General features: G+C 40.8%; 1 protein-coding gene across 1 annotated transcript; it reads right to left on the reverse strand.

The window, feature by feature from the left end:
- On the reverse strand, positions 1 to 24,515 carry aarsd1 (alanyl-tRNA synthetase domain containing 1). Its single transcript, XM_041173403.1, has 12 exons — positions 24,384 to 24,515; positions 18,018 to 18,146; positions 14,431 to 14,590; positions 13,405 to 13,462; positions 11,848 to 12,004; positions 8,410 to 8,526; positions 7,151 to 7,281; positions 6,117 to 6,183; positions 4,718 to 4,809; positions 2,807 to 2,861; positions 1,476 to 1,570; positions 1 to 555 (listed from the first exon to the last, which is right to left on the reverse strand). Exons 1-12 carry the CDS (start codon positions 24,420 to 24,422, stop codon positions 417 to 419), a joined length of 1,239 nt encoding a protein of 412 aa, XP_041029337.1. The 5' UTR covers positions 24,423 to 24,515; the 3' UTR covers positions 1 to 416.
- Between the last annotated feature and the right edge of the window lie 574 nt (positions 24,516 to 25,089).

Below are 25,089 nucleotides of genomic sequence, written 5' to 3' on the forward strand. Positions count from 1 at the left end.
TTTAAAGACAGAAAGGATGGATTTATTGTACTGCACGCCAAGTACAGATTAGCATAAAACTTTGTTCATTTGTGAATGGAGTGATTATGGGTGCATTCACACTTTTATCGTCGTGTTGACGCAAAGCAGCTTCACTTCACATTGACCCCATAGTTCCAGTGTAAATAAAGCCTGAATCTGGAGTCATGACCTTGCCCAACATGCAAGAAAAAGGAATGACACTCGCTGGAAGAAGTAATCTTACTCCACTTCCCTTGAGAACCAGTTTCGGGCTACAAATTTAGTTGTGGAGTGCACGTGTATTGCAAGAAAACATTAAATGAGAAAACAGATAAGAGGAAGAATTCTTTCTGGCAAGGTAAAGATTATATGTATTATTATACATGTAAATTTACATCAGTTTTCATTTTGCGTGTTTATTCCTCTTTCGTGTCCAGTGTGCTCACGTATTGCTGAAGGAGGGCCTCCACCTCTGGGCGTTTGCTCATCTTGTTTGCTTTACCCTGATAACGTCCTCGTTTTCCAGCACCTTTTCCATCAAGGATTTGAGCAATCCTACATTGGAAAACCAAACCAAAACATCCATTAAGTAGACATGTGGTGAATCAGTTTCTCCTGCCAAGCTTATTGAAGCTATGCTACTTTCTAGTAACTGCTGATGCTCATTAAACAGTATTGGGGCATTGCATCTCTGTTTTCACTACCTGAAGTATAGACAATGTCTGACATTTTGTATAACCAATCTTTCCCCACCTCCCCTCAGCTTCATTCTCTTTTTCACAGTCGTAACTTGATTGAATGAGGCAAAAACTCCATCCTCTTCCCAGGAGTTGAACATTTAGAGAAGCATTTGAATCCTCTCCTAATTAACTCAGCAAAGAACTGACAAGTCTCTTTCACATCTCTTACAGTAACTGCCAAATTTGTGTGGAATTGAAACCATAACTGGAAAGCAAATTCATTTTCTTATAGTAACACCTTAGAATTATCTCACTTCTTCCATCTATTAAAAACAAACTTAGGCTCCTTCTATTGGTTCCTTGGCTCTCATTAAACCCCAGCTTCCATCATTTAGGAGGGTAAAACCAATAAAATCCACCACACTCATGATTGTTGCACATATAGCCAAAAGTGTGCTGCAGAGAGAAAAGGATTAGGTTAGATTTTGGTTCCGTGAAGTGAGATAATGCTATTACCAAATATCCACCTCCAAACCAGGATCAGATAGATCCTCATTATACGAGTATTAGTTTTGTGTATCAAGACTGCCTAGTGTTGAAATCTAAATGGCCATAGCTGCTGTGCTAACAGTTACAGAATATTCACTTTTATGAGACGGCATAATAAGAGGGACTCAAAATATCCTTTCATGGACAATCAATAGTATAAAAAAAACTTCTAAACTACAATGAGCTGTAAAGTAGCCATTTGCAATTTGCCTCAACACTTTCAGAAATTAGGCAGTATGATCTTACTTTGATCCTAGTGCTTCAACAGCATCCACTTGACCAGCTAACAGGAATAACCCCGCTCCTTTTTCATCACCAACTGTTAGGAACAGAAGTACTACCTGAGGAAACACAATAATCAGCAGCTGATCTTCAAGATGTTTAACATTTTTTGTGTTTATCAAGGTGATATGAATCAGTATGGGGGAATGAAACTGTGTTCTCCTTGTAACTTTGGAGTCAGTGCTAAAAGTTTGAGGTTGGATAGCTTTAGGACAGAAGGAATTAGGTGAAAAATTCCACAAGTTTGATCTAACAATGTTTTTGGAGCTCAACTGCACAAGAGTTCCATTACATTCTTCCATTGTTAGCTGTGGCTCAGTAGGTAGAACTTGAGTTAGAAGCTTATGGGTTCAAGTCCCACTCCACGACTTGAGCACAAAAACAAGGCTGACACTCTAAGGAAATGCTTTATTTTTGGAGATGCCCTCTTTTATCATTAAACTGAGGGCCCATCTGCCATTTCAGGTAGCCATAAAAGATCCCATGGCACCGTTTTCAAAGATCCCTGCTGTCCTGGCCAATATTATTCATCAGTCAACATCACAAAAACAGATTATCAGGTCATTATCATATTTCTGTTTGTGGGAGCTTAATGTGAGCAAATTGGCTACTGCATTTCCTACATTACAACAGTGACTATCCTTCAAAAGTGTTTCATTGACTGTAAAACACTTTGAGGTGTCTAGTGGTTGTGAAAGGCACTATATAAATGCAAGTCAATAAGGCCTCAGGATAGCCATATTGGAGAAAGTCTTTCCTGCAGCCTTGTTGAATGCGTTGCCTATTTAGTTCCAATTATTGACAAATTTTGGCTGGTTTTGTGCTGGTTACTTGTGAAAATAACAAATGAGTTGAGACTGCCAATCTCATTTCATGTCTGTACCTCTCTTCTAATGGCAGCAGGGATCAATGAACTAGCACACTTGTCACATCAGAAACTGGGGACCAGCAGCTTACTTGGCCCCACAATCAACTCCACAATAGCAAGCGGGTGGGAATAGCTAGCTCACTTACACATTCAGTTAGCGATGGAATGATACGTGAAGAAGTAGACGAAACAGGAGAGGATTTGATCATTCAGAAACACAATAAGAAAGCAAGGGGAAAAGCAACTCAAAAAGCTGGAGAGCCAGCAATACAATAAGACTATATGAAAACAAAAGACGAGAATGGTGAACATTAGTGGGGCTAAGAGGTAATGAAAGAGGATGACAGACTAATCAAATCATAAACAAAAATGGGTTTTGTAATCTCCATTTTACACTGCCTTAGTAAATAAAGGTGCTGCACCTTACCTCAGCACTAACTTCATTTGCTATAATGTTCATAAATTCATTGTCCCCATCCTTTCTGAAATAAAATGAATAGAAATAGGTACAATAATATTAAAAGGGCAATTCATACTGCACAATATAGTTCCCATGCCAAACAATGGCAATGAGAATATAGGTTGTTGTCCAGACTGTACATAAAGTAGTACCCCCATTATGTTTTATTAAACTATATTTTTGCGCTCACAAAGTTAAAGGAAATGTTAGCTGGGAACAAGACACTACTTCAGGCACCAGTATCAGTGTTAAACACTCCAGGTCAGGTACAGTACAGTACAGTTAAAGTGTTGTAGGGGAGCCAATTACAACACTGACTATAGGCAGAATTTTGCCCTCGTTGGGTGGGCTCAGCAGGGGTGGTTGGGAAGGCGATCACTGCTCACGATCGGGCCACAACCATGATTTCACACTAGCAGGCCAATTAAGGCCCACCCAGCGGGAAACGTGCGCTGCAGTGCTGCCTGGTTGCGCATGCGTCTGAGTGCGCACAAGAAAAGCTCCCTGAGGCACAGAACTGCCTCAGGGAGCTGAAGAGTTATGAAAATGAAAAAGAATTGTAATATGCTAAAACAAATGTCCCTTCATGTGGCTCTGTCACATGAGCAGGGACATGTTATTAATGAAATGTTAAAGTTTTTACTTTATTTTTAATAGCCGTTGTAAACCTTATCCCGCTCGTGGATGAAGTTTCCTAAAAAGTGCAAAGGCCACTTAGCCTTTTTGCCTGCCCGCCAACCGTAGGTTGGAAGGCCAGTGAAAATTTACATTTCATTGGGACTTTATTGGATTTAATAGGCCTGTTAATTGTCGACAGGCACACTGCCGAATCCCACACACACCCACCAATATGGCGCGAGTGTGAGATGACGTCAGGAAGCTCGCCCAACGTCACCATGCGTCATTTTATGCTCGTTCAGGTCGGGCATGCGAAAGTACTTCATCGGCTGTAAAGTGCTTTGGGATGTTCCGAGGTTGTGAAGTGTAGCGTGTCAACAAGCCTTTCTTTCTTTTGAAGCAAAGTATGTCTACACTGGAATAATAATGAACATTCATGATTTAAACTGCAAAACAGCAGTGTGCAGAAACTTTGCAAAACTTCAAACAGGTCTTTGGTTTTGAAAACAATTTACTTTGAAAAACAGTGCTAAGAGGGTTAGAAATCCTCAAGAAAGCCAACTAAGTGCAGCATCTGGCTTCATGTGGACAAAAGGCTACAGGAAATTTCACACACTGGTTTCATACAGACAGAAGGCTTCACTGTGGAAAGGTTGCATCTGAGTCCACACAGTTTTGGGTGGCTCAGTCAACAGCCCAGTGTAAAAGTGGGAGAGTGGCCAAAATAGAACTTCCCTTAACTTTGACTTGCATTCCAACTGACAAAAATAATTTTAAAATGGGACATGGATTGTTTACTGCAGCTGCAGGAGCCTTAAAAAGCTTCACCTTGCACAAGAACAAGAAGAAACTTCAAGAGCTATGAGAGAGCTAATAATTCTTCTGCCTTAATTCTGAAATCCTTGGTTTAAAAAATTGTCGCAGCTATCAATTTTCCTGATGCTTATTGGATTTGTATAAATCATTAAAAGTCATTTTTAGATTAACGAATCAATCATATATTTGTGATTTGCTTTGACTGACTCTTGTACAGCTTGACAAATCACTGAAATCTGTATCCCAGCATGCAAACTCTGCTTTCACCACATGTTGCAAGGTGAGCATGATATGTGACTTGCAATTTAATACATGGCTTACTCAAAAAAAAACAATATTGTGACCTGCATAAGCTGCCATTGTTTTCAGTGAAAGAACACGAGAGCTGTGTTCCAAACTCAGTCATCATTATTGTGCATACCAGCAGAATAACAAGTTACTCACCTATGCAAAACTAATAACTTGCCCTTGTTCGGATCACTCTTGAAGCATTTTGCTGTTAACAGAGCCAAATCCCTGAGCAGGTTTAGATTGTTCTGTAGAGCACAGAAAAGAAAAACATATTATGTAGAGGTTCCACCCAAGAGTTGAATTTTTTCCCCAACAGTATTCAAAATAAAATAAACACATACTACAGTATAGCTTGTGCTGACAGCGATAGAATACAAAGGCTAAACATGGTCTGAAGGTAGATTTTACAAAGGCTTTATTCACGGTACAGTAACATACGCAGAGAGCAAATGTTGGGATTTCAGGAGCAGAAGAAAGCAACCTGAGCATTAATTGTAAATGGGTGCAAAATCCAAGGATCCCATTGACCACTCCATCCAGAATCCCAATATGCTTTTTGAGCATGTGAATCTCACACTGGAGGTATAAATTTGTTAAATCTAGGTATTCTGCGCATTAAAATTGTCAGTCACAGAATAAAAAGTAGAAATTATTAAATAAACTATAATATTAATGCATCAAGTACTAAGCAAGTTAATATCATCTTTAATTCTGATCCCAAAGATCTAGTGGTTGGAAACAATTGTGAGACACTTGCATAGATAGAATATAGTTTGCAGTTGAAACAGAAGACATCAGTTGTAACTTTAATAAGTGAAAATGGAATATTTTCACAGAACAATGCATCTTACCAAGTGGCCTCCTTCCATGCTATAACTGACTCTCCGTTCTACCAAGCAACAGGCGATCTCATTTACATTCCCTTTCCAATCAAGTGCTCTCAATCTATATAAATCTAGAGCTAATCCAGTCACCATAAATTGAAAATGTACTTTTGGAGGAAGTTTTCCTTCATGTGTCATGAAGGGTAAAGTTGTAAATCCATTTATGATGTTGCAGATAACGTACAAAGGATGTCGACTTGGTAAAGGCCTTTACTGTTGAACTTACTGAAATCTTCGGTAGCCAGCTTGTAACATGCAAAACTTGAAATATTAGCCTGGAAATTACTGTTACTGATATCCGCACACAAATACTTAAAGCGTTAGCGCAATATTCTTCTTTTGCCTATTTTAAAGGAACTATTAAGTTACCTGCTAAATTATCACACAGAAATGGTAATCTGTCTATTGTATTTTGGATTATGATGAACCTTTAAATGAAATTACATTTCTAGGTGTAAATTATTCTTACAGTTCAAAATTTGTTTAACATAATTTTCTGACAGAGCACCAGTGCTATGCCCTCTCATCAATACATTCTTTTCCTCAAAAGTTTCCTTAAAGAATATTTTCACTGTAGTAATTTGACCATTATTTAGACCATTATATTGGTTGTCAACTAAAGTTCTTAAATGGCAACTCGTATAATCCGATTGAATTATCAGTAATACCTTCTGTAGCAATTTGACTGACTTTTGCAATTTGTCCACAGCTTCAACATGTTCCTCTGAGCCATTCCTGTAAAAATGAGTAAGCAAAATTCACATCAACCAAACTAACTGATGAACTCGCCAAGAATCCACAGAAATTCTAAAAACAAATCTATTCAATGTCACACATCAATGTTTTTAAGCGCATTAGACATTCTTGCTACATTGTCAAGGCACCAATAAGAGTTGACTACATTGGATTGGGTTCCTCCCTCCCCACAGTCCTTAGAAAAATTACTATTTAAGATACTTTTGTAAAGTGGACCATGAGCTCATTCTAGAATCGAATGTTTCATTGCTCTCATGTCAATACTTCTTGACATGTGGGTTTTGCTTTGTAAATGCCAACTGTTAACTAAGCTTGGCAGTTTGTAAGCGTCTGAAACCTGGAAGATGCCATTTAAAAATCTCCCCTGGCTAAAGCTGTTTTGCCTGTCCCCCAACAAATGCACTGTTTATGCAGTGATATCCAGGTTAGTTCTGAAGTCATGGTACAATATTGTATCCACAGGTGCCTGCATTGTCGACTGTAAAATGCATTTTTGTTAGCCTTGACATCAGAACTTTATAGAGGCTCTCTGGCCAAAGTATCACAGCCAGGTTGTGAATGCTTTACATGCTGCAATGCATGTTACTGGAATGTAAACACCAAAGAGTTACATCTAGATTGCTCTTTTCAGACCTGTCCAGTGATACAAAAGCAGCTGCAGATAACCTCGGACCTCAGCCTACTCAGCTCTTGCACCTTCAACAGAAGCTGCTCAGTCTTGTTATCTGTCCTCACTAATAAACCATATAAACTCTTAATGCTATAATGTCAGTATATAAATTGTCAAGAGGTCAAATTTTAACATTATGTTTCAGAGGTGATGTGTATTTTTGCTCCACTGTTATTTAACAATTATACATTTTCTTGGAAATGGGTACACAGACAAGTACATAAGTAACTTCAGATGCTTTACATTGTGATATTCCAAGAAGAGCATTCCACTTACTTGAGAAGGGTGGTTAAAGCCTTTTCCACTACATAACTTTTCTCTGCATATTTTAGCACTCTATTCCCAGCCAGGAAAATCAAGTTTGTTTTGTTCTTCTTTCCTTTATCAGTCCCTAAAATTTTAATGGCCTGAACAATAGACCAAAACACACAGATTATCAGGGCTACAATTGAATCAACAAAAATAATCCTGCCCAAATTTATATTTGATCAGTTGAAAGGTATCAGTGACACTGGAAGGAGGGAGTCAAGGATTATGTAATGGCACAGTGGTGTTACACTAATGAGTCACAAGGAACACCTAGTAAACAAATAAAATCATATAAAATGCAAAACTAAAATACTGCAGATGCTGGAAATCTGAAGGAAGAATAGAGACTGCTGTAAATACTCAGCAGATTGGGCAGCATCTGTAGAGAGAGATACAGAGTTAATGTTTCAGGTTGATGATCCTTCATTAGAACTGTTCTGATGAAAGGTTATTGAGTGAAAAATTAATCTCTATTCTCTCTCTCCATAGATGCTGCCTGACCTGAGTTTTTTTTAACAACAATCTTTGTTTTTATTTCAATCGTTACATATGAATAATATATTTTGCATACAAATTTTCAATTGTCGAGTTTATGTCCAAACTGGCTTCTAGATAAAATAACATTTACCTCATTTAATATAGCAGAAAAAAACATCATTTTGAGGAGGAAAAGGTGCTTCAGAGTGCAAAGCTTCTGCTCGTTGGAGGGAAAGTTAAATTCATGAGTAGTCATTATTCTGGCCAGCCACCCTTGTCTTGAGCACAATTAGTTTAGCCTGATCGTGGTATGGTCAATATTTACAGAAAATTCAGTAAAGGTTTTAGAAAAGCAATAGTGAACAAGTGATCATTAGTATTATGGGATCAGTGGAGTACCAGTACAAAATCAGAGCCAATTCCCAGCATGCAGCTTCAGACAGCTAGTGACTACCTTTGATGATCACCTTGGTACTAAAATGTGCAGCTGAGTTTATTGGATTGAATAACTGGCTGTTTATGAAAATGCCATTCTCTTTTCATAAAGGTAGCACAAGCTTGGAGTAATTTATGAATCCCTTACAGTTGAAAATATTTTCTGAATGAAAATTTATCATCATTGGTGTGAAATTAAATCAAAGGACCTGAACTTTAAACGCACAAGCATATGCTATTAATTTGCTCCTTCCTGTCTTCAAGTAAATTGTTACTCCATAATTTACTGAAAGCAAATGGAAACATATTCTCACCTGTAGGTGACTGAGATTCGATACGTGTGTTCCACAGCACATATTTGCATCAATTCCTACAATGTCGATAATTCGGACTGGGCCTACATGATCATCTGGTAAACCCCGACTTCTCACCTAAAAAGCAAACATTTACTATTGCCAGCAATAAAAGAATACCAATAAAATGCTCTGCATCCTTTTTATTACAATAGGTCTCCCGTGGTACTGCACACTGGTAGTGTGAAACCTGCAGCACACCTTTTGATGCTTGATGTCATCCTATTGCAGCTAAAACATGACGCAGTTTAGCTTTTTTTTAAAAAAGCATGGAAACCTACCGAAGCAATGGATTTTGCAGTTATAATGACAGCAAAACTGTTAACATTTGCTGTCATTACTTTGCAAAACAGACAGCAACTTCTGGCATCAGTTAAACACAGAGATCCAGAACTTGTCCTCCACAGGATCCACTGTTCACAGAATTATTACAGTACAGAAGGAGGCCATCCAGCCCATTGTGCCTTCACCAGCTCAACGAACAAGCAACACACCTAATGCTATTCACCTGGCTTCTCCCTGTAACCCTGCATATTCTTCCTTTTCACATATCAGACTAATTACTTTTTGAACGTCTGGGTTGAACCTGCCTCTACCACTCTCAAGCAGTGCATTCCAGGCCTTAACCATTTGCTGTGTGAAAAGGTTTTGCAACATGTCACCTTTGCTTCTTTTGCCAATTAATTTAAATCTGTGCTCACTCATTCTCGATCCTTCACTAGTGTGAACAGTTTCTCCCTCTCAACCCTGTCCCAAACCCCTCATGATTTTGAATAACTCTATCAAATCCCTGCTCAACCCTCTCTTCTCCAGGGAAAACAATCCCAACTTCTCTAATCTATCTTCATAACAGAAGTTCCCCATTCCTGGAACCATTCTGGCAAATCTTTTCTGCACTCTCTCCAACGCCTTTGCATCTTTCCAAACATGCAATACTCCAGTTAAGGCCGAACTAGTATCGTATATAAGTTCAACATAATCTCCTTACTCTTATACTCTATTGTACCCATTCCCCCCCCACCGAAACAATACCAGCAGCTCTATCAGTCTCAGCAGCGCCAGGAAGGCATCAGTGGCCGCTGCCAGGACTGCAGGTGAAGATGAAGGGTCCCTGGAACAAATAAGTCCAGGGTATTGGGCCAGGGAGTTTGGCTAGGTTAAGGAGAGGGGGTGGTTGAAAGACAGGGGGGGGGGGGGGGGGGGGGGGGGGGGGGGGGGGGGGGGGGGGGGGGGGGGGGGGGGGGGGGGGGCAGCCTAAAGTTTGGGGGGGTGGGGGGGGGGTGCTGCCCCACAAAATTAGCAAAGGACAGCCCCTGAAGTGCGACCTCCCTTTCCTTCCTTCTCAAGCATTTAAGTGGAAATAAAATTTGGCTTCCCGCTCTTACCTGGCTGATCTTACTAAACATTTTATGGCGTAGGCAGCATATTATCAGGGTCAACTGGCTTGATAATAAGCCTAATTAACCCATGATTATTCATTTAAATATGGCAGTTGGGCTATTGATTTCAGTGTCCTCTCACATCCCGCCCCTCCCCAACACCGTATTATGGGGGTGAGCGGGATGGGCGCCCACCCTATTTTAAGTGCGCAACACCCCCCACGGGAAACACGCTGGCCTGGGGCAGGTAAAATTCAGCCCATAGCATTTTTAGGCCTACGTCACTTTACAAAATCTGTTTAAGATGCAGGTAACTTCAGTCTTCCCTCCTCATGTCTTCTTAGCCAGATATTTACATAAATCCCCATCCTTAGAATAGGCAGACATTCTTCATAGCCTGAACTTGGCTACATTAGTGACTCCAGCCACAATATTTACCTCCACCCCATCCCCGGCTGCCGAATCAAGCCTTCTACAATGACTTCAGAAACAAATGAACAGGAAAAACAAGTCATTCCAAATCACTCCTCAGCTTATGAGGGTTTAAGATTTATAAAACAATGGAAAAACGGAAATCTTTTGATATCGTCTTGACCCCACCCCAGCATCACTCACACATTATTGTTAACTGGTTATTCTTTGACAAGTTCTTCATAGTGGAGTCAGGGTATCGCAGTAACACAAGAGCAGGGTGAAAACAAAAACTCTGAAGATGCATTCCCCTTTCACAAATAAAATGTGGCTACAGTAAATGGGAATCTCCAACGCCTAAGGCTCAGGTGCAATTTCCCATAATGATTCTGCTCCTGAAGTAGCCAGTGCAGCAAAAATAAGTCTGTAAATGAATGAACATTAGCTGTGGTAAAATACATAGTCCCTCCCCTTATAACTTCTCAGTCTCACAGCAGCAAAATGTCACTTTATTGCTGGCCCTCGCAAACACATGTTAATATCTCCAAGGAATAACATCAGAACTGGCGTCACACCCCTAAAACTATCATTAGATAGAGGGACTAGCAACATCACAGCAAGACATGCACAGATACTAACAAATTCTGCTGCCCATCATCTCATGCTCTGTAAAAAAAAAACTAATCATCAAAGAACAGTCAAACTGGAGTGAGTCAAGAGCTGTAATACAATCTTGGGGATCAGGTGATGTGCTAAAGCTCCTTGGACTTGGTCCCCTCAGTTTAAGATGCTACCTGAGCCTGCATTACAACCCTGTCATTAACTCTAAGCTAATTATTAGTCTAGATCCATTTGACTAAAGCTTTCTTCTACCATTGTTCTTCCCAATAATGAAATTGCCCTTTAGTAAAACTATGTAAACTCCAAAAGTATTATGAAGTTACACTGCAGTTCACGTCCTAAATCGCATGTTGGATTGAGTTAGTGCATCTAATTGTGTTTTAATGGTAAATGATATTTAACATGAGTGTAATAACGAACTAAATCATTCACTGGCCATCTATACTCATCATTCATTTAAACAGTTCCAGGTCAACCTAGTTTTAGTTAGTGCCTCATGCACCATGGACACTTTTGTAACAGAAAGGATTGTCACAAGTAAATCTCCCTTAATTGTTACATGACTGATGCTCCTCTGGCATAGTGCAAAGCATACAAACCAGAAGCTCGCAGGTTCAATTTCCAGCCTGAGAGGAGTTTGCAATTCTGACTGGAATTGAGCCAATGTAGTTGGCTGCACTATCCACAAGTTGGAGCTAAGCAAGGGGAAAAAGAAAAATCAACCAGGGATTCTATTCCTGATCATCAACTAGTGTTGAAAAGTCCAAATTAGGATAGGATTCAGCTATGCTATGCTGTTTTACACAATAGCCGGCCAACACTCAGTGCATAGGCCCATGTTGCACATGAAGGATGCCACTTAGGCTAGATACTGGCCTCTAGTTATCAGTGTGCACACTCATGAGAGCAGAAGTGAAGCTGGAGGAGTGTGGGGGATGTAAGCAAAGTATCAATATCGAAAACTAAATGTCTATTGATCGTCATTTACCTTTTCTACCTCTGGGTCATCCACAGATAGAACTCGCACATTGACAGGGATGTGCTCCCTGATTTTCTCATTTACTGTTAACTCCAGAGTTTCAACCTGCTCAACAGTCACAGAAGGCGTGTCAAGTTCAATGAAACTACGCTGCCGGCCCAGCTCCCTGCAAAAACAAACATGAAATGTCCCAAATTACCAGCTATGTTCCAGCATGACTTCCAAAACTGGAAAATCAATTACATTTTGTTGTGTTCCTCAAAGCTACTGGAATATTTTATTTTGTCAACTGGATGTACATTATGGGGAACCTGGATCAGTTTTTTGACTGGGCCAGAGCTTACCTCTTATAGAAGAGATAAGCAGATTAACATATAATAAATGCATAGTCCGATGAATCTTCTGAACAGGTTTTGATTGTCTCAGGGGTTCAGAGAGGAATTTTCCACCTTACTGACTCTGGGTTTTTGTCTCTCCAGAAAATATGGCTGAGAGAATTGGAAAATGTCCAGATATCATACCCCAGCTATCATGGTTGCAGGGCAGGCTTGATGAACCAGTTTTCATATGTAAAACACTTACAAATTTGCCAGAGAAAGATCTTCCTTAATCACTACACATTCTGGAAAGCTGTGGCTGTGAAAGTATTATTTCTCAAAAAGGAAAATACATTTCTCGTAGTGCTTTGAACCATGTGCTGGCTAGTTTGTAAAACATTTCACTTTAAAAATAATTTTTTTTTAGTGAATTTGTGCTCATCAAGCTGATGAATATCACTGATGGGAAATGCAACAATTTTCCCTCGTGTCAACATTGAACACTTGCAAGTTGGGTATTTTACTGGCGAGATTCAAAACCATTCCTGTCTCATTTTTAAAAATGTTCCAATGATCAAAGTTATGTGCCTCGGGAGAAAAGGTTGAGGTGTCATGATTCAGGTCTATAAATAATGAAAGGCCTTAATAAGGTTGAAGTAAACAAGCTATTTGACTTGGACACTGAGCATAAGACTAGAAAGCCAACTCAGAGCCAAGGCTGGAGAACAGATAAAAAAAAAGCGACCAGCTCCCAGAATAATGAGCATTTGAGTCAAACTTGTAAAAGGAGGAATAAAATCAAACTACTGCCGATGCGTCACATCCGACTCGAAATGTTAACTCTGTTTCTCTCCCTGCAGATGCTGCCAGACCTGCTGAGTATTTCCAGTTCTTTCTGTCTTTATTGTAGAAGAGGAAGTTGGCTCAAAATGACCTTGATACTTTTGATATCAACATCTATTGCAAAAGGGAATTAATGTTAGAAAGATATTAGGGGCAGGGTTTGAATTTATTCAGAGAAGTTGGAGAAGGAACTTGTTGTTCCTTAGAGGCTCAGTAATTGGCATGGGCAGGAAGTCCGTGATAAAATCAGTCACTGACTCTGGACTGAATAGGCTTGACGGGCCGAAAGGTCTTCCCTCATACTACCCCACAGATGAACATATATTAAATGACTATTCAACTATGTGAACTGGAGGGAAAAAATAGGAGTAATCGGAAATGGTTCTGTACATAATTTTATGCTTACCATGAAGTAGTTTTGAAACCAAACATCAAATCTGCTATGGCTGTAATTAAATGTTGCCCTGAAACAAAATGCAATAAAAAGATATACATTTATTCTTACATAAAAGTGACAATCATAATTTAAGGTAAAAGTGAAAATTAAATTGAAAAAAGTTTTTTCAGAAACTGAAATGTTTGTTCAATAATCAGAAGATATCAGAGGTCAATTTAGGAAAAAAATTGACTGGCTGGCCAAATTGGGATCATAGCCATGATCTCTACATGCATCCGTGTTGGGCCTCACAACTGCTGGTAGGTCCTGAGTCCAACTGGGGAAAGTGGGGGGTTGGGAGGAGTGAGGGGTGGAGTGGTGATGCTCCAAAGGAAGCCTGGGGATTGGGAACTCCAATATGCACATTCTCACCACTCCATTACACTGAGGTGTAATATGAGATCCTTAACAGGCTGGTCCAGAAATGTCAGCACTACACCACACCCAGCATAGCTAGAGTCATTCCAGCAGGTTCCTGTCAGAGTTATGACAGGAGTCAGTCTGAACAGCTGCAAATTTTCAGGGTCCTGCAGTTTTTCTATCTAGCCAACATAATGCAGATCGAACACATAATACAGAATGTCATTTGAACAAAACATTTACTACATTTGTGTGTTCTAGGCAGTGTAGTATATCTAGCAGTGGTGTGTCAACATAGAAGGCTATGTCTATGTCTGAAATTATAAAATTTTTGAGTGGCTCTCTAAGGAAATTGTGTTTTTAATTTAATTGAACAATGCAACTACAACTCCTATTGAGATATCAGTTTATAATTGATCAAAATGTGAGAGCAGCCCAAGCTCTGTTAAATAATCAGTATTTGGTGCTTTATCACAGGGGTCCTTACAAATTTGTGCAAATGAATGGTCCTTTGATAAAAAGGGATCTTCATAGCAGGGAGGATACTCCCACTGCTTTGAAGCAATAAAACGAGTGGCTTATTTTACAGAAACCTAACACACCTTCAGAGTTGCAATGAAAAGGCTAATTGAGTACCTGAATGCTGCTGCATGTGGTCAAATCGTCTTTCCCAATCAATCTTCAGCTGAACCTTAGACAAAGGCTCCAAGGATGACTGCACAAAGTGAATAGCCGCTGGTCCATGTCGCGTCACTCGTAACACAGGGATGTCATTTATGAACCCACGGTCGTCTGGCTTTAAGAAATAAATTGAATGAAGTCTTCAAAAATATATATACTTTCATTGCTTTCTCAGCCCAGGCAAAGCGTCAATTCCACCAACAATTGAAGCATTTGCAATATTCAAATACCAAATGCAAGTTCGGTGCTTTTGTCACTGGACTAGTAATCCAGAGACCCAGGTTAATGCTCTGGGGACCTGGGTTCGAATCCCGCCATGGCAGATAGTGGAATTTGAATTCAATAAAAATCTGGAATTAAAAGTCTAATGATGCCCATGAAGCCATTGTCGATTGCCATAAAAACCCATCCAGATCACTAAGAGAAGGTAATCTGCCATCCTTATCTAGTCTGGTCTACATGTAGCTCCAGACCCGCAGCAATGGGGCTGACTCTTAAATGACCTAGCAAGCCACTCAGGTGCATTAAACCACTAAAAAGTCAAAAAGGAATGAAACCAGACAGACCCCACCTGGCATTGACCTAGGCACCGGACATCACTGTGGGTGTACTTACACCACAGTGACTGCAGCAGTTCAAAAAGGCAGCTCACCACCACCTTCTCAAGGGCAATTATGGATGGGGAATAAATGCTGGCTGAGCCAACAACATCCACATCCAGCGAATGAATAAAAAAATACTGTCTTGAAGCTCCAGCATTGCTGAATGATCCACTTGGCTCCCCTACCAGAGCAACATTGGTCTGATGAACCACTCAGATTGTTACAAGAACACATGGCAGCCCGTTTTTCCATTGCTGCTTTTATGTTTATTTTATTCCTTTAAATAAAATTCATTTTCAGGTTCCAAACCAGTCAATCTGAATTGCCGCATGTCAAATTCCTGGCTCACTTAACCTCAAACTCTGATTTAGCATTTCAACCACTTTATGTTAAGATTTTATTTAGTATTGCGCATATTGATTTGAAGATGGTCTATTTTCACGGCGGCAGTAGTCATATAGACCCTTTAAATTTGCCAGCGATTCCAAAGTTAGCTCCAAGTTCCAGAGGGCATGCTGTTATGAAAACTATACTTACATCGTTGAGATTGGAGGTCAGAAACTTCAACTTCCACCTGGCCACAGAGCTTCTGTGCATGCACAGACCAGAAGCGGGCTGCACTTGCGCAGTTTCACAATTTTTATGTTCTTTGGACCCAGCGTGCATGTGCATGAAGGAAAACTGCGTGAAAACCCTGGTTCATTTGACCGCATGCAGAGGGTCATTGCCGAACAAGAGTCCCAGGCAGGGGACAGGAAGAGGCCCCAGAGGGAGAGGAGACAGGGAGAAGTCCCAAATGAAGAGTCCCAGAGAGGGGATAGGGAAAAGGTCCCAGTTCAATTCAGTTAGAAAGAGCAGAGAATCAGGCTCCAACGAGGAAAAGGGCTGGTTAGCAGACTTTAGTCGAAGAAGATTCAGGAGAAGCCCTGAAGATCCAAAGAGGCAGGGGAAGGTTGGTGACTCTGTGCTACGGGCCGTTGAGACAAAGGTATCCCCTTGAAGCAGTAGTGTCCTGCTTGGCCAAACAGCTGAAGTTATGTTGGTGAGTTGATGCTTGAGTGCATAGTCAGGAATCCAGGGGAATGGAATCTCAGGAGATGAAGATTGAAACCTTGTGAGGTGGGCCATTGTTGATGCCATCTGAGTTGGAACGATTTTTGGACAAAATTCCCAGGTTAGGTCTTCAAAAGGTGAAGACAGGAATCCCTCCTGACAGAGACAAAGTTTCAGTGGAATTAGTTGACTCAGTGTTACTGACATGTGGGTGGGTTGTTGAGAAATCTATGGACTCTGTCTTGGTCGCATTTGCCATTTATTGTGTAATGCGATATGCTCAACCTCAGTTTGCTTGTTAATTCACATGTACCTCATAGTAACCCTGAACATTAGCATATAAGACAGATTTTGTAAATTGTTTTATTTTTCTGACCTTGTATAGTAAAGTTTATTTTATTTTTCAAAACCTGCAGAATCTTGTGGTTTTATTCTATTACCAAATGTCTTCAATCTCAAACTTTGTCCACCTTAAACAAAACGGATTTTACAAAGCCTTGGGGATCTGGTCTAGGGCCATAAGTGTGTACTGTGGATATCAATGTGATGATACATGCATGCTTATACATCCATCTTTGAAAAGACAAGTACTAAAGGTGAAAATAAAATCTTAAGGACAAAGGCTTTGCTAAAAGAAACAGGGTCATTGGTACAAACACAGAGCGCTTTCAATCTAGTTTGTTGCTAAGTAACAACATTGGGAATTTATCCAACTTTCTGCTGTCACCTAAACACCATGAGTTTATAGTTATGTGACTGCATCATAGAATTTAAAATGAGCTTAAACCTACCCATAACTGCAGGAGGTTTATTTCTGTTGTTTTTAACCACTGATCTGACTGCAGTTAAACTGCCACTTTCATTATGTGTGAAAGATGATATGATTCAGGCTAGAGTGACATCCTCATTTAGTTTCAATTATCAAAAAGGGGTGGAGAGGAAGTTCCCAGATATTTTTCCTCAAAATGACCTGGATTTTTAATCTGATTTTTTTGTCTAGGAGGTCACATGGCTCTTTTTTTTTTGGGAGGACGCTATGTGATTCACAAGGGATCATACATTTGGAGTACAGACTGTATGAAACAGAGAGTCTTTTCCAGTCTGCCATCATTCATATGTATCACTGCAAATCACCAGTGGCTCTCAAACTGGATACATTCCACAGGATTTGCGGTACAGGGTGGGCTTACGCATAGACAACATAGACAACTGTCCAAAACACCATTTATCAAGACTGAGTGAGCGAGCAGCGGCCAGAGGCATCCTCTGCTCCGTTTTGGTTCTTGTTCTCTCCAGACTCCCTTAGTACTCTCTCTGTGTTGCTGTTTTCTCTGGCTGTGCTTCCCCAGTACATCCTGCCCTCTCTATGCTCCTGCTAAAGAATCTGCAGTGAGAAGCAGGCACACCCATCTCACTGGTATCTATAAGTAAATAGCTGTTTTCTTAAATGCATCATTAAAACACTCTTTATATGTAGCATTTTCATATTTTGGGTGTTATACAGTATTATAATTTAGATGGAGGGAAGCATCTGTAATTACTAATCCATTTGAAAAGGAGCCCTTCAACCAAAAACATTTGAGCACCACTGCCTAAAATCGCCCAAATCTTTGAGAACGCTGCAACTCCTGCCACAGACCGCAAAGGTATCAGGAACAATTGCAAACATGCACTCAGCCCGCACTGTGGTGCCAGCACATGAGCAGATTTTCCCACCAAGATGGCGGATGCACAACGTTCAGCGACAGACAGCAGAGATGCACTTAAAAGCATCTCTCACTTTAAACATTCACACTGCATCTGCACATGTGCAGAAAATGCCCACCCACCCTCGGCCATATTGCAGCACAAATAAACACAGCCCTTTGAGAAATAAACCATTCTGACCTGTCCACCTCCCTCCGGAAACAGTAAGGTGTCCTCAAGGATCACACTAAAACCTTTCAGAGTTTCTTTTTTCCCATTAACGGTGATTTTCAACTCTGCTGGAGTACAGGATAACACCGAGGTCTCAAACTGAAATGAAAAGCATTGTGTAAATAAAATACAAGCAGCCGGAACAGAGTAACAGAATGTCTGTGTTAAAATACAAAGACACATATATTAAACTTATCAATGAAATAAAAAGGGAAAAAATTGCACCCATGAAAAATCTGAAATAAATGTGTATTTTTAGAATTTTCCACAACAGGTCATCTGTAAATCATCTGTAAATAGACAGGTTATGGCATTTCAGTCATCTGACAGTTCAACAGGCTGTCGGTTAAGAGAAAAGGCATTTTGCTAAGGTTGGAAGAAAGACTATGCTCTACATGCTGTTCCCACGGACTCATGCTGGGCCAAACTTCAACAGCTGCTGGAGGTCCATCTATTCGGTGAAAGACACACTTTAGTCTGCCCAAAGCCTACTGGTCTTCCATTGCATAGAGCTGTCAACTGAGTACTGCACACTGGCACATTCCAAGGTCCAGGGCTAAGTACTGAGGGATGCACTAAAGCTTGGGTAAGCCATTGGAAAGACTCAGTGGAGAAAGACCACAGTCTAAGGCCCTCCCATGAGCTCTATCCCATACAGTACTCCCTGGGCTATATGTCTGACATGAATTTTTTTTATAAATATAACCTATAACTGTAAGTGTAGTGAGGCAACACAAGAGTGCAAGTACACTACTCACAGAAATTGAACTATATTACACTTTACATATCAGTTCAAATTTGACATTACATAATGTACTTTAACCAAGTAGCATGTCTTTTGAAAAAAGAGAGCAAAGAGGGGAAGGAAAGAGAACCACCAGATGCACTAATCATGGCTTCAGAGTGATAACCCAATCTGTAAATTTATATAAAATAATATCTGTGAGATAGCAGATGGAGAGATCGTCCATGAGATAGAAAAGGCAAATGAAGATAAGGCAACAAAAAGCATCGAATTTTGATGAAGAGTCATCGATCTGAAGCATTAACTCTGTTTCTCTCCCTGAAAATGCTGCCCGGGCTGCAGAGTATTTAGTACAAAAAGCATAAACAGGTGAGTGGGTGAAAAGCCACACAAGAAGTTCAGTGGAAGAAGAAAAGAAATATAAAGAAAGAGGAAGAAAAACATTCCGAAGCAGCAGAAACAAAATTAAAACCAAAAAAAGAAAGCAAAACACTGACTGGTCCATTTCCATCAATCACAAAAAGAGGAAAAGAACAACATGGGTTCAGTGCATTGGGCTTAACAGTATTCGATAACCTAAATATCAACCTACCTCTCCTCCTACCCCCAAGGCACCAACAGGCAGGCCCCACATTATTAATGCTTAAAAGAGAAACTTCCAACAATGGCACTTTGAGGGAGTTTTCCAAGTCAGCCCCAAAATGGGCATGATATTGGCAATGTGCAAGTGGAATCCACTCATTGCCAGTTTGAATGGGAAGGGGAGGGGTCCGGGTGCAGTCCCTTGGGGGAGTGGCGAATAGGTGGGGGGGAGGGCGGGCATGAAATCAGGCTGGCAATCAGCCAGCTAAAGATTTCTGAGGGATCCAGGGTAACATGCATGCCCCAGCAGCTCATCAAAAACCTTCATTGTTTAAAATAAACAAAAAACTTCCTTGTTCTGAACAGTCTCTGGGGATCCCTTCACAACCCCTGGTGAGGTTGCTGAATGCCTAGAAAACTAGGACTAGCATGTTCTGTCCAGCTCTCCACGAAATGTCCGGAGTAGAACCTCAATTTGTCTTTTTAAACAGCTTCCCATTTGTTTTGAGTGGGAGTCCTGGGTGCCTGCTTAGAGGGCTGCCTGAATCGTAGGCAAAAGAGGCATCCAAGGACACCACCAGATTTCCCCCAGCTGATTACCCTTTTCAGAAGAGTAACGGGAGAGGAGCAGTTTAAAATTCCTCTTAAGCTTTTTTTTAAAAACTATAAAATGATACTTTATACTTTTCTATTTATTTTTGAAATGTAGATTTTCAAAGAACAAGTAACCAAAATACTGGTACAGAAGTTAGCTAATTAAAGCAAGTGCAGAATTATCATACTGATAAGAAAATACTGCGGATGCTGCAACTCTGAAATAAATACAGAAAAAGCTGGAAATACACAACAGGTCAGGTAGCATCTGTGGCGAGATGGTTCCAGGTCGGTGTTTGACCAATCCGAACGGTTGACTGTTTCTCTCTCCACAGATGCTGCCAGACCTAAGCATTTCCAGTTTTTATGTTTCTTAATGATAAGCAGATCTGTTCCAACTCCTCCCAGTCCTTCACAAACGTTTCAAATTCTGACGTCCAAATTGGACTATCAGTTTGAGATTTGGACACCTAGTTACCATTATTTCCAGTATCTCTACAACCCTGGATATCTGCACCAGAGTAATTAATGATTTCTCTCTTTCAGAAACATGTAGATGGAATCAATTAACTGGAAGCTTTCCCCCACAGCATTAAGTAAACCCACATTCAGCTTCTCTCTAGCAAAAATGTTTCACACAAATAACTTGCTTGTTAAGAGATTGTCAAACTAAAGCAACTTGTGCCTTGCGCACATACTAATCTTGCATTTGTTTAAATGGTACATTGTGGTTATACATGTTGCTGTGCAATAATGCACATATATACAGTAACTAGTTCAATAATCATGTGCTGCGAGCATTGCCTGCAGTGTCAGCCATTTCAACACTTGAACGACCCTTACCTGAAACATTAACCTATCTTTCCTCTCTATAGTTGCTGACAGATCTATTTTGTGTATGTAGTTAACTGGAGTTTCATTGGCTTTATATCCGAATCCCGGTGTAATTTCCCATTTTGTACACATCCTGATTTTTTTTTTGTATAAGTTAAAGTGGGTCAGCACATGCAATTCCCCCACAGTGGATCATGACCATGTCCAATGTTTGCAGACCAATTATTTGTTCAGCAGGAATTTTTTTAAAAAGACTTTTCCTCTCCTCCCTCTATTTTCGTGCATTTCTTGGAAGCTGGTTAAAAGCAACATTCCTCCCAGGGATCACTAGATAGCCAGTACTTAGAAAGGATTTTTTTTCTATAGGAACAAAACAAAATGCATTCCTCCAAAAATGCAAAAATACATGTTAAATTTTATTGATGCTGGAGAATGAAAATAGCATTTTGAAATAAACTTTTACTCTGATCTGAAACAAAAACAGAAAATGCTGGAAAAACTCAGCAGGTCTAACAGCGTCTGTGGAGAGAAAAACAGTTAATGTTTTGAGTCCGTATGACTCTTCTGAGTTAAAGAGAAATAAAAATGTGATGAAATTTATACCATTTAAAGGGGGTGGAGCAGGTGAAGCTGGATTGAAGGCCTTAGAGTCAGAGGTCTACAGCACAGAAAAAGGCCCTTCAGCCCATCAAGTCTGCACTGGTCAAACAAGTGCCTAATTATTCTAATCTCATTTTCCAGCACTAGGCCCACAGCCTTCTGTGCCATGGCATCGCAAGTGCACATCCAAGTACTTCTTAAATGTTATGAGGGTTTCTGCCTCTAACACCCTTTCAGGCAGTGAGTTCCAGGTTCCCACCACGTTCTGGGTGAAAAAATTCTTCCTCACATCCCCTCTAAACCTCCTGTCCCTTACCTTAAATCTATGCACCCTGGTTATTGATCCATCTACCAAGGGGAAAAATTCCTTCCTGTCTACCCTATCTATGCCCCTCATAATTTTATACATCTCAATCATGCACCCTCCCCCACCCCGCCCCTCAATCTCCTCTGCTCCATGGAAAATAACCCCAATCTATCCAATCTCTCCTCATAACTAAAACTCTCCAGCCCAGGCAACATCCTGGTAAATCTTCTCTGCACTCTCTCTAGTACAATCACATTCTTCCTATAATGCGGATTCCAGAACTGCACGCAATACTCTAGCTGTGGCCTAACCAGCGTTTTATACAGTTCCAGCATAACCTCCCTACTCTTATATTCTATGCCTCAGTTAATAAAGGCAAGTATCCTATGGGTGGTGGCAAAGGAGAGATTAACAAGGATATCAAAGGGGACAAAGGGGGTGTTAATGGTAGTGGTAAGGGCTAAAGGAGGTGCTGATAGTGCCATTAAGATAATAAAGCAGAATGTGATAATAGCAGATCAAGGGTAAGCACACTGAAAAGAACAACATGAACAAGTGACAGGTGGCCCTTGTTGGGGGGGGGGGGGGAAGTGCCAGTGGTGGGGAAAAAAAATTGAAAATAGGATAAAACAATGAATAAATGGATAAAAATGAAAATAAATAAAAAATAAGTGGATAAAAAATAAAAATGGAAAAAAGGGGTTAAAAAAGGGGTGAGGATAAAGGAGAGAGTTCATGATCTGAAGTTTTTGAATTCAATGTTAAGTCTGGAAGGCTGTAAAGTGCCTAATCAGAAGATGAGGTGCTGTTCCTCCAGTTTGCATTGAGCTTCACTGGAACATCACAGCAGGCCAAGAGCGGACATGACAGCAGGGTGGTGTGTTGAAATGGCAAGCAACAGGAAGGTCTGGGTATTGCTTGCAGACAGACCGAAGTTGTTCCACAAAGCAGTTACTCAAGTCTGCATTTGGTCTCTCCAATGTAGAGGAGACCGCATTGGGAGCAGCGAATGCAATACACCAAACTGAAGGAGGTGCAAGTAAAGCACTGCTTCACCTGAAAGGAGTGTTTGGGCCCTTGGACGGTGAGGACGGAGGAGCTGAAGGAGCAATAATTGCATGGGAATGTGCCGTGGGAGGGGAATAAGGTGTTGGGGTGATAGAGGAGTGGATCAGGGTGCCCCAGAGGTAATGGTCCCTACGGAATGCCGACAGGAGGAGTAAGGGGAAGATGTGTTTGGTGGTGGCATCATACTGGAGTTGGCTGAAATGGCGGAGGATGATCCATTGAATGTGGAGGCTGGTGGGGTGAAAAGTGAGGACAAGGGGGACCCTATCATGGTTCTGGGAGGGAGAGGAAGGTGTAAGAGCAGAGGCAAGGGAGATGGGTCCGACATGGTTGAGGGCCCTATCAACCACAGTGGGTAGGAAACCTAGGTTAAGGAAGAAGGAAGACCCGTCAAAAGTGCTGTTTTGGAAAGTGGCATCATTCGAACAGATGTGACGGAGGCGAAGGAACTGGGAGAATGAGATGGAGTCCTTACAGGAAGCGGGGTGTGAGGAGCTGTAGTTGAGGTAGCTGTGGGAGTCGGTGGGCTTGTAATGAATATTGGTGGACAGTGCATCACCAGAAATTGAGACAGAGAGGTCAAGGAAGAGAAGGGAAGTATCAGAGATGGACCATGTGAAGGTGAAGGAGGGGTGAAAATTGGAAGCAAAATTGATAATTTTTTTCCAGGCTCAGGTGAGAGCATGAAGCAGCACCAAAAATTCATTTTTATTTATTTTTTTTTATCCACTTATTTTTATTTATTTTCAGTTTTATTAATTTATTCATTGTTTTATCCCCACCCTTTATCCTATTTTCAATCTTTTTTCCCTACCACTCTCCCTTCCCCCCACCCCACGAGCCTCTGTCATTTGTTCATTTTGTTCTTTCCATAATGCCTAACCTTGTCCTGCTATTATCACATTCTGCTTTCTTACCTTAATGCCATTATCAACACCTCCTTTAGCCCTTATCACTACAATTAACACTCCCCTTGTCCTTTTGTTCATGACATCTTTGTCAATCTCTCCTTTGCCCCCAACTATCACTGGCCTTTTATCCAGCTTCACCAGCTCCAACCCCCTTAGACAGTATAAATTTCATCACACTTTTACTTCTCTTTAGCTCTGAAGAGTCACATGGACTCGAAATGTTAACACTGTTTTCCTCTCCATAGATGTTGTTAGATCTGCTGAGTTTTTCCAGCATTTTCTGTTTTTGTTTTAGACTTAGATTTCCAGCACCGCAGTGCTTTGCTTTTATTTCACTCTGATCTGTTAGACTTAGTGCTTTTAAGGTAGTAAAGGAGAAATAATTAACTACCTACTACCCTTGACACTATCCAGTGATCCCTGCTGGAAATGTGGAAGCGCCAGGTGGTAGGGGACGGGGGAACAGATTCATGGTCAGCTGTGGAACCCAGAACAGTCAAACAGCTAAATAACACTTTCAGTCTCACAGGAGTGGGGGAGAGGGAGAGTGGGGGGCGGGGGGTTGGTGGAGAGGGAGAGTGGGGGGGGGGGAGGGGGTCACGAATCAGCCCCACGTCATCTAATGTATTCCTGTACATCCCTGGTATTTTAATTTATTTACCTCCCCAGCGCCGCCCTTTCTAGCTTATTCCTACCTCCTTCATGTAGCATTGCTTCTGACACTGAAAAGCCATGGCACCGAAACTTTAAACCATCTACTGAAGACATTAAATCTCTGACGCTTTCCTCTTTCACTCGCCAGCAGCTGCCGGAGCATGCGCAGATGTGAGTATGGAGTAACCCGTGGGACAAACATAAACGCGCGTTTTAGCTGCTGGTCGCAGGATTTCATTTTGAAACTTTAGGTGGCGTTTTAAAAATTGTGTTAATGCTACACTGGGGGAAAAAAAGTTTATTTAATAAATATTACCCGTGAAATCCTTTATGTCTGTGACTTGTTAGTCAAGTGATTTTGGTTATGTCTCTTCTTCCTTTGTTACATGTTTTTCTTCTCTAATTTTACAGAATTGCAATCTGAGAAAAGTGGCCACAGGGCCCAAGAAGGGGATGTTAAGAGGGTGACTGAAAAATCTGGAGACCAAAATGTGCAAAGGAGATGTGAGACTCAGGGTCGAGTTTTCAGAGCAAGGCCCCTAATCAAACTTTGCCTTAATGTGTTTCGAGGAAAATTGGAATTCCTTGACTCCCATTGACCTTTGTTCATGAACTATACTACCCTCCATTTTTTGGGGTTAGCTCTACCTTGGTTCGCAAGAAATACAATTCCCAGGCTGCAGGGTACCACACAATCCTTCGAGTTGGAACTGCCTTGGCACTCTGATTGGAAGTAAGAGGAAATGA

This window comes from Carcharodon carcharias, chromosome 23 (genome assembly GCF_017639515.1).
Source record: "Carcharodon carcharias isolate sCarCar2 chromosome 23, sCarCar2.pri, whole genome shotgun sequence".
Classification (NCBI taxonomy): Eukaryota; Metazoa; Chordata; class Chondrichthyes; order Lamniformes; family Lamnidae; genus Carcharodon; species Carcharodon carcharias.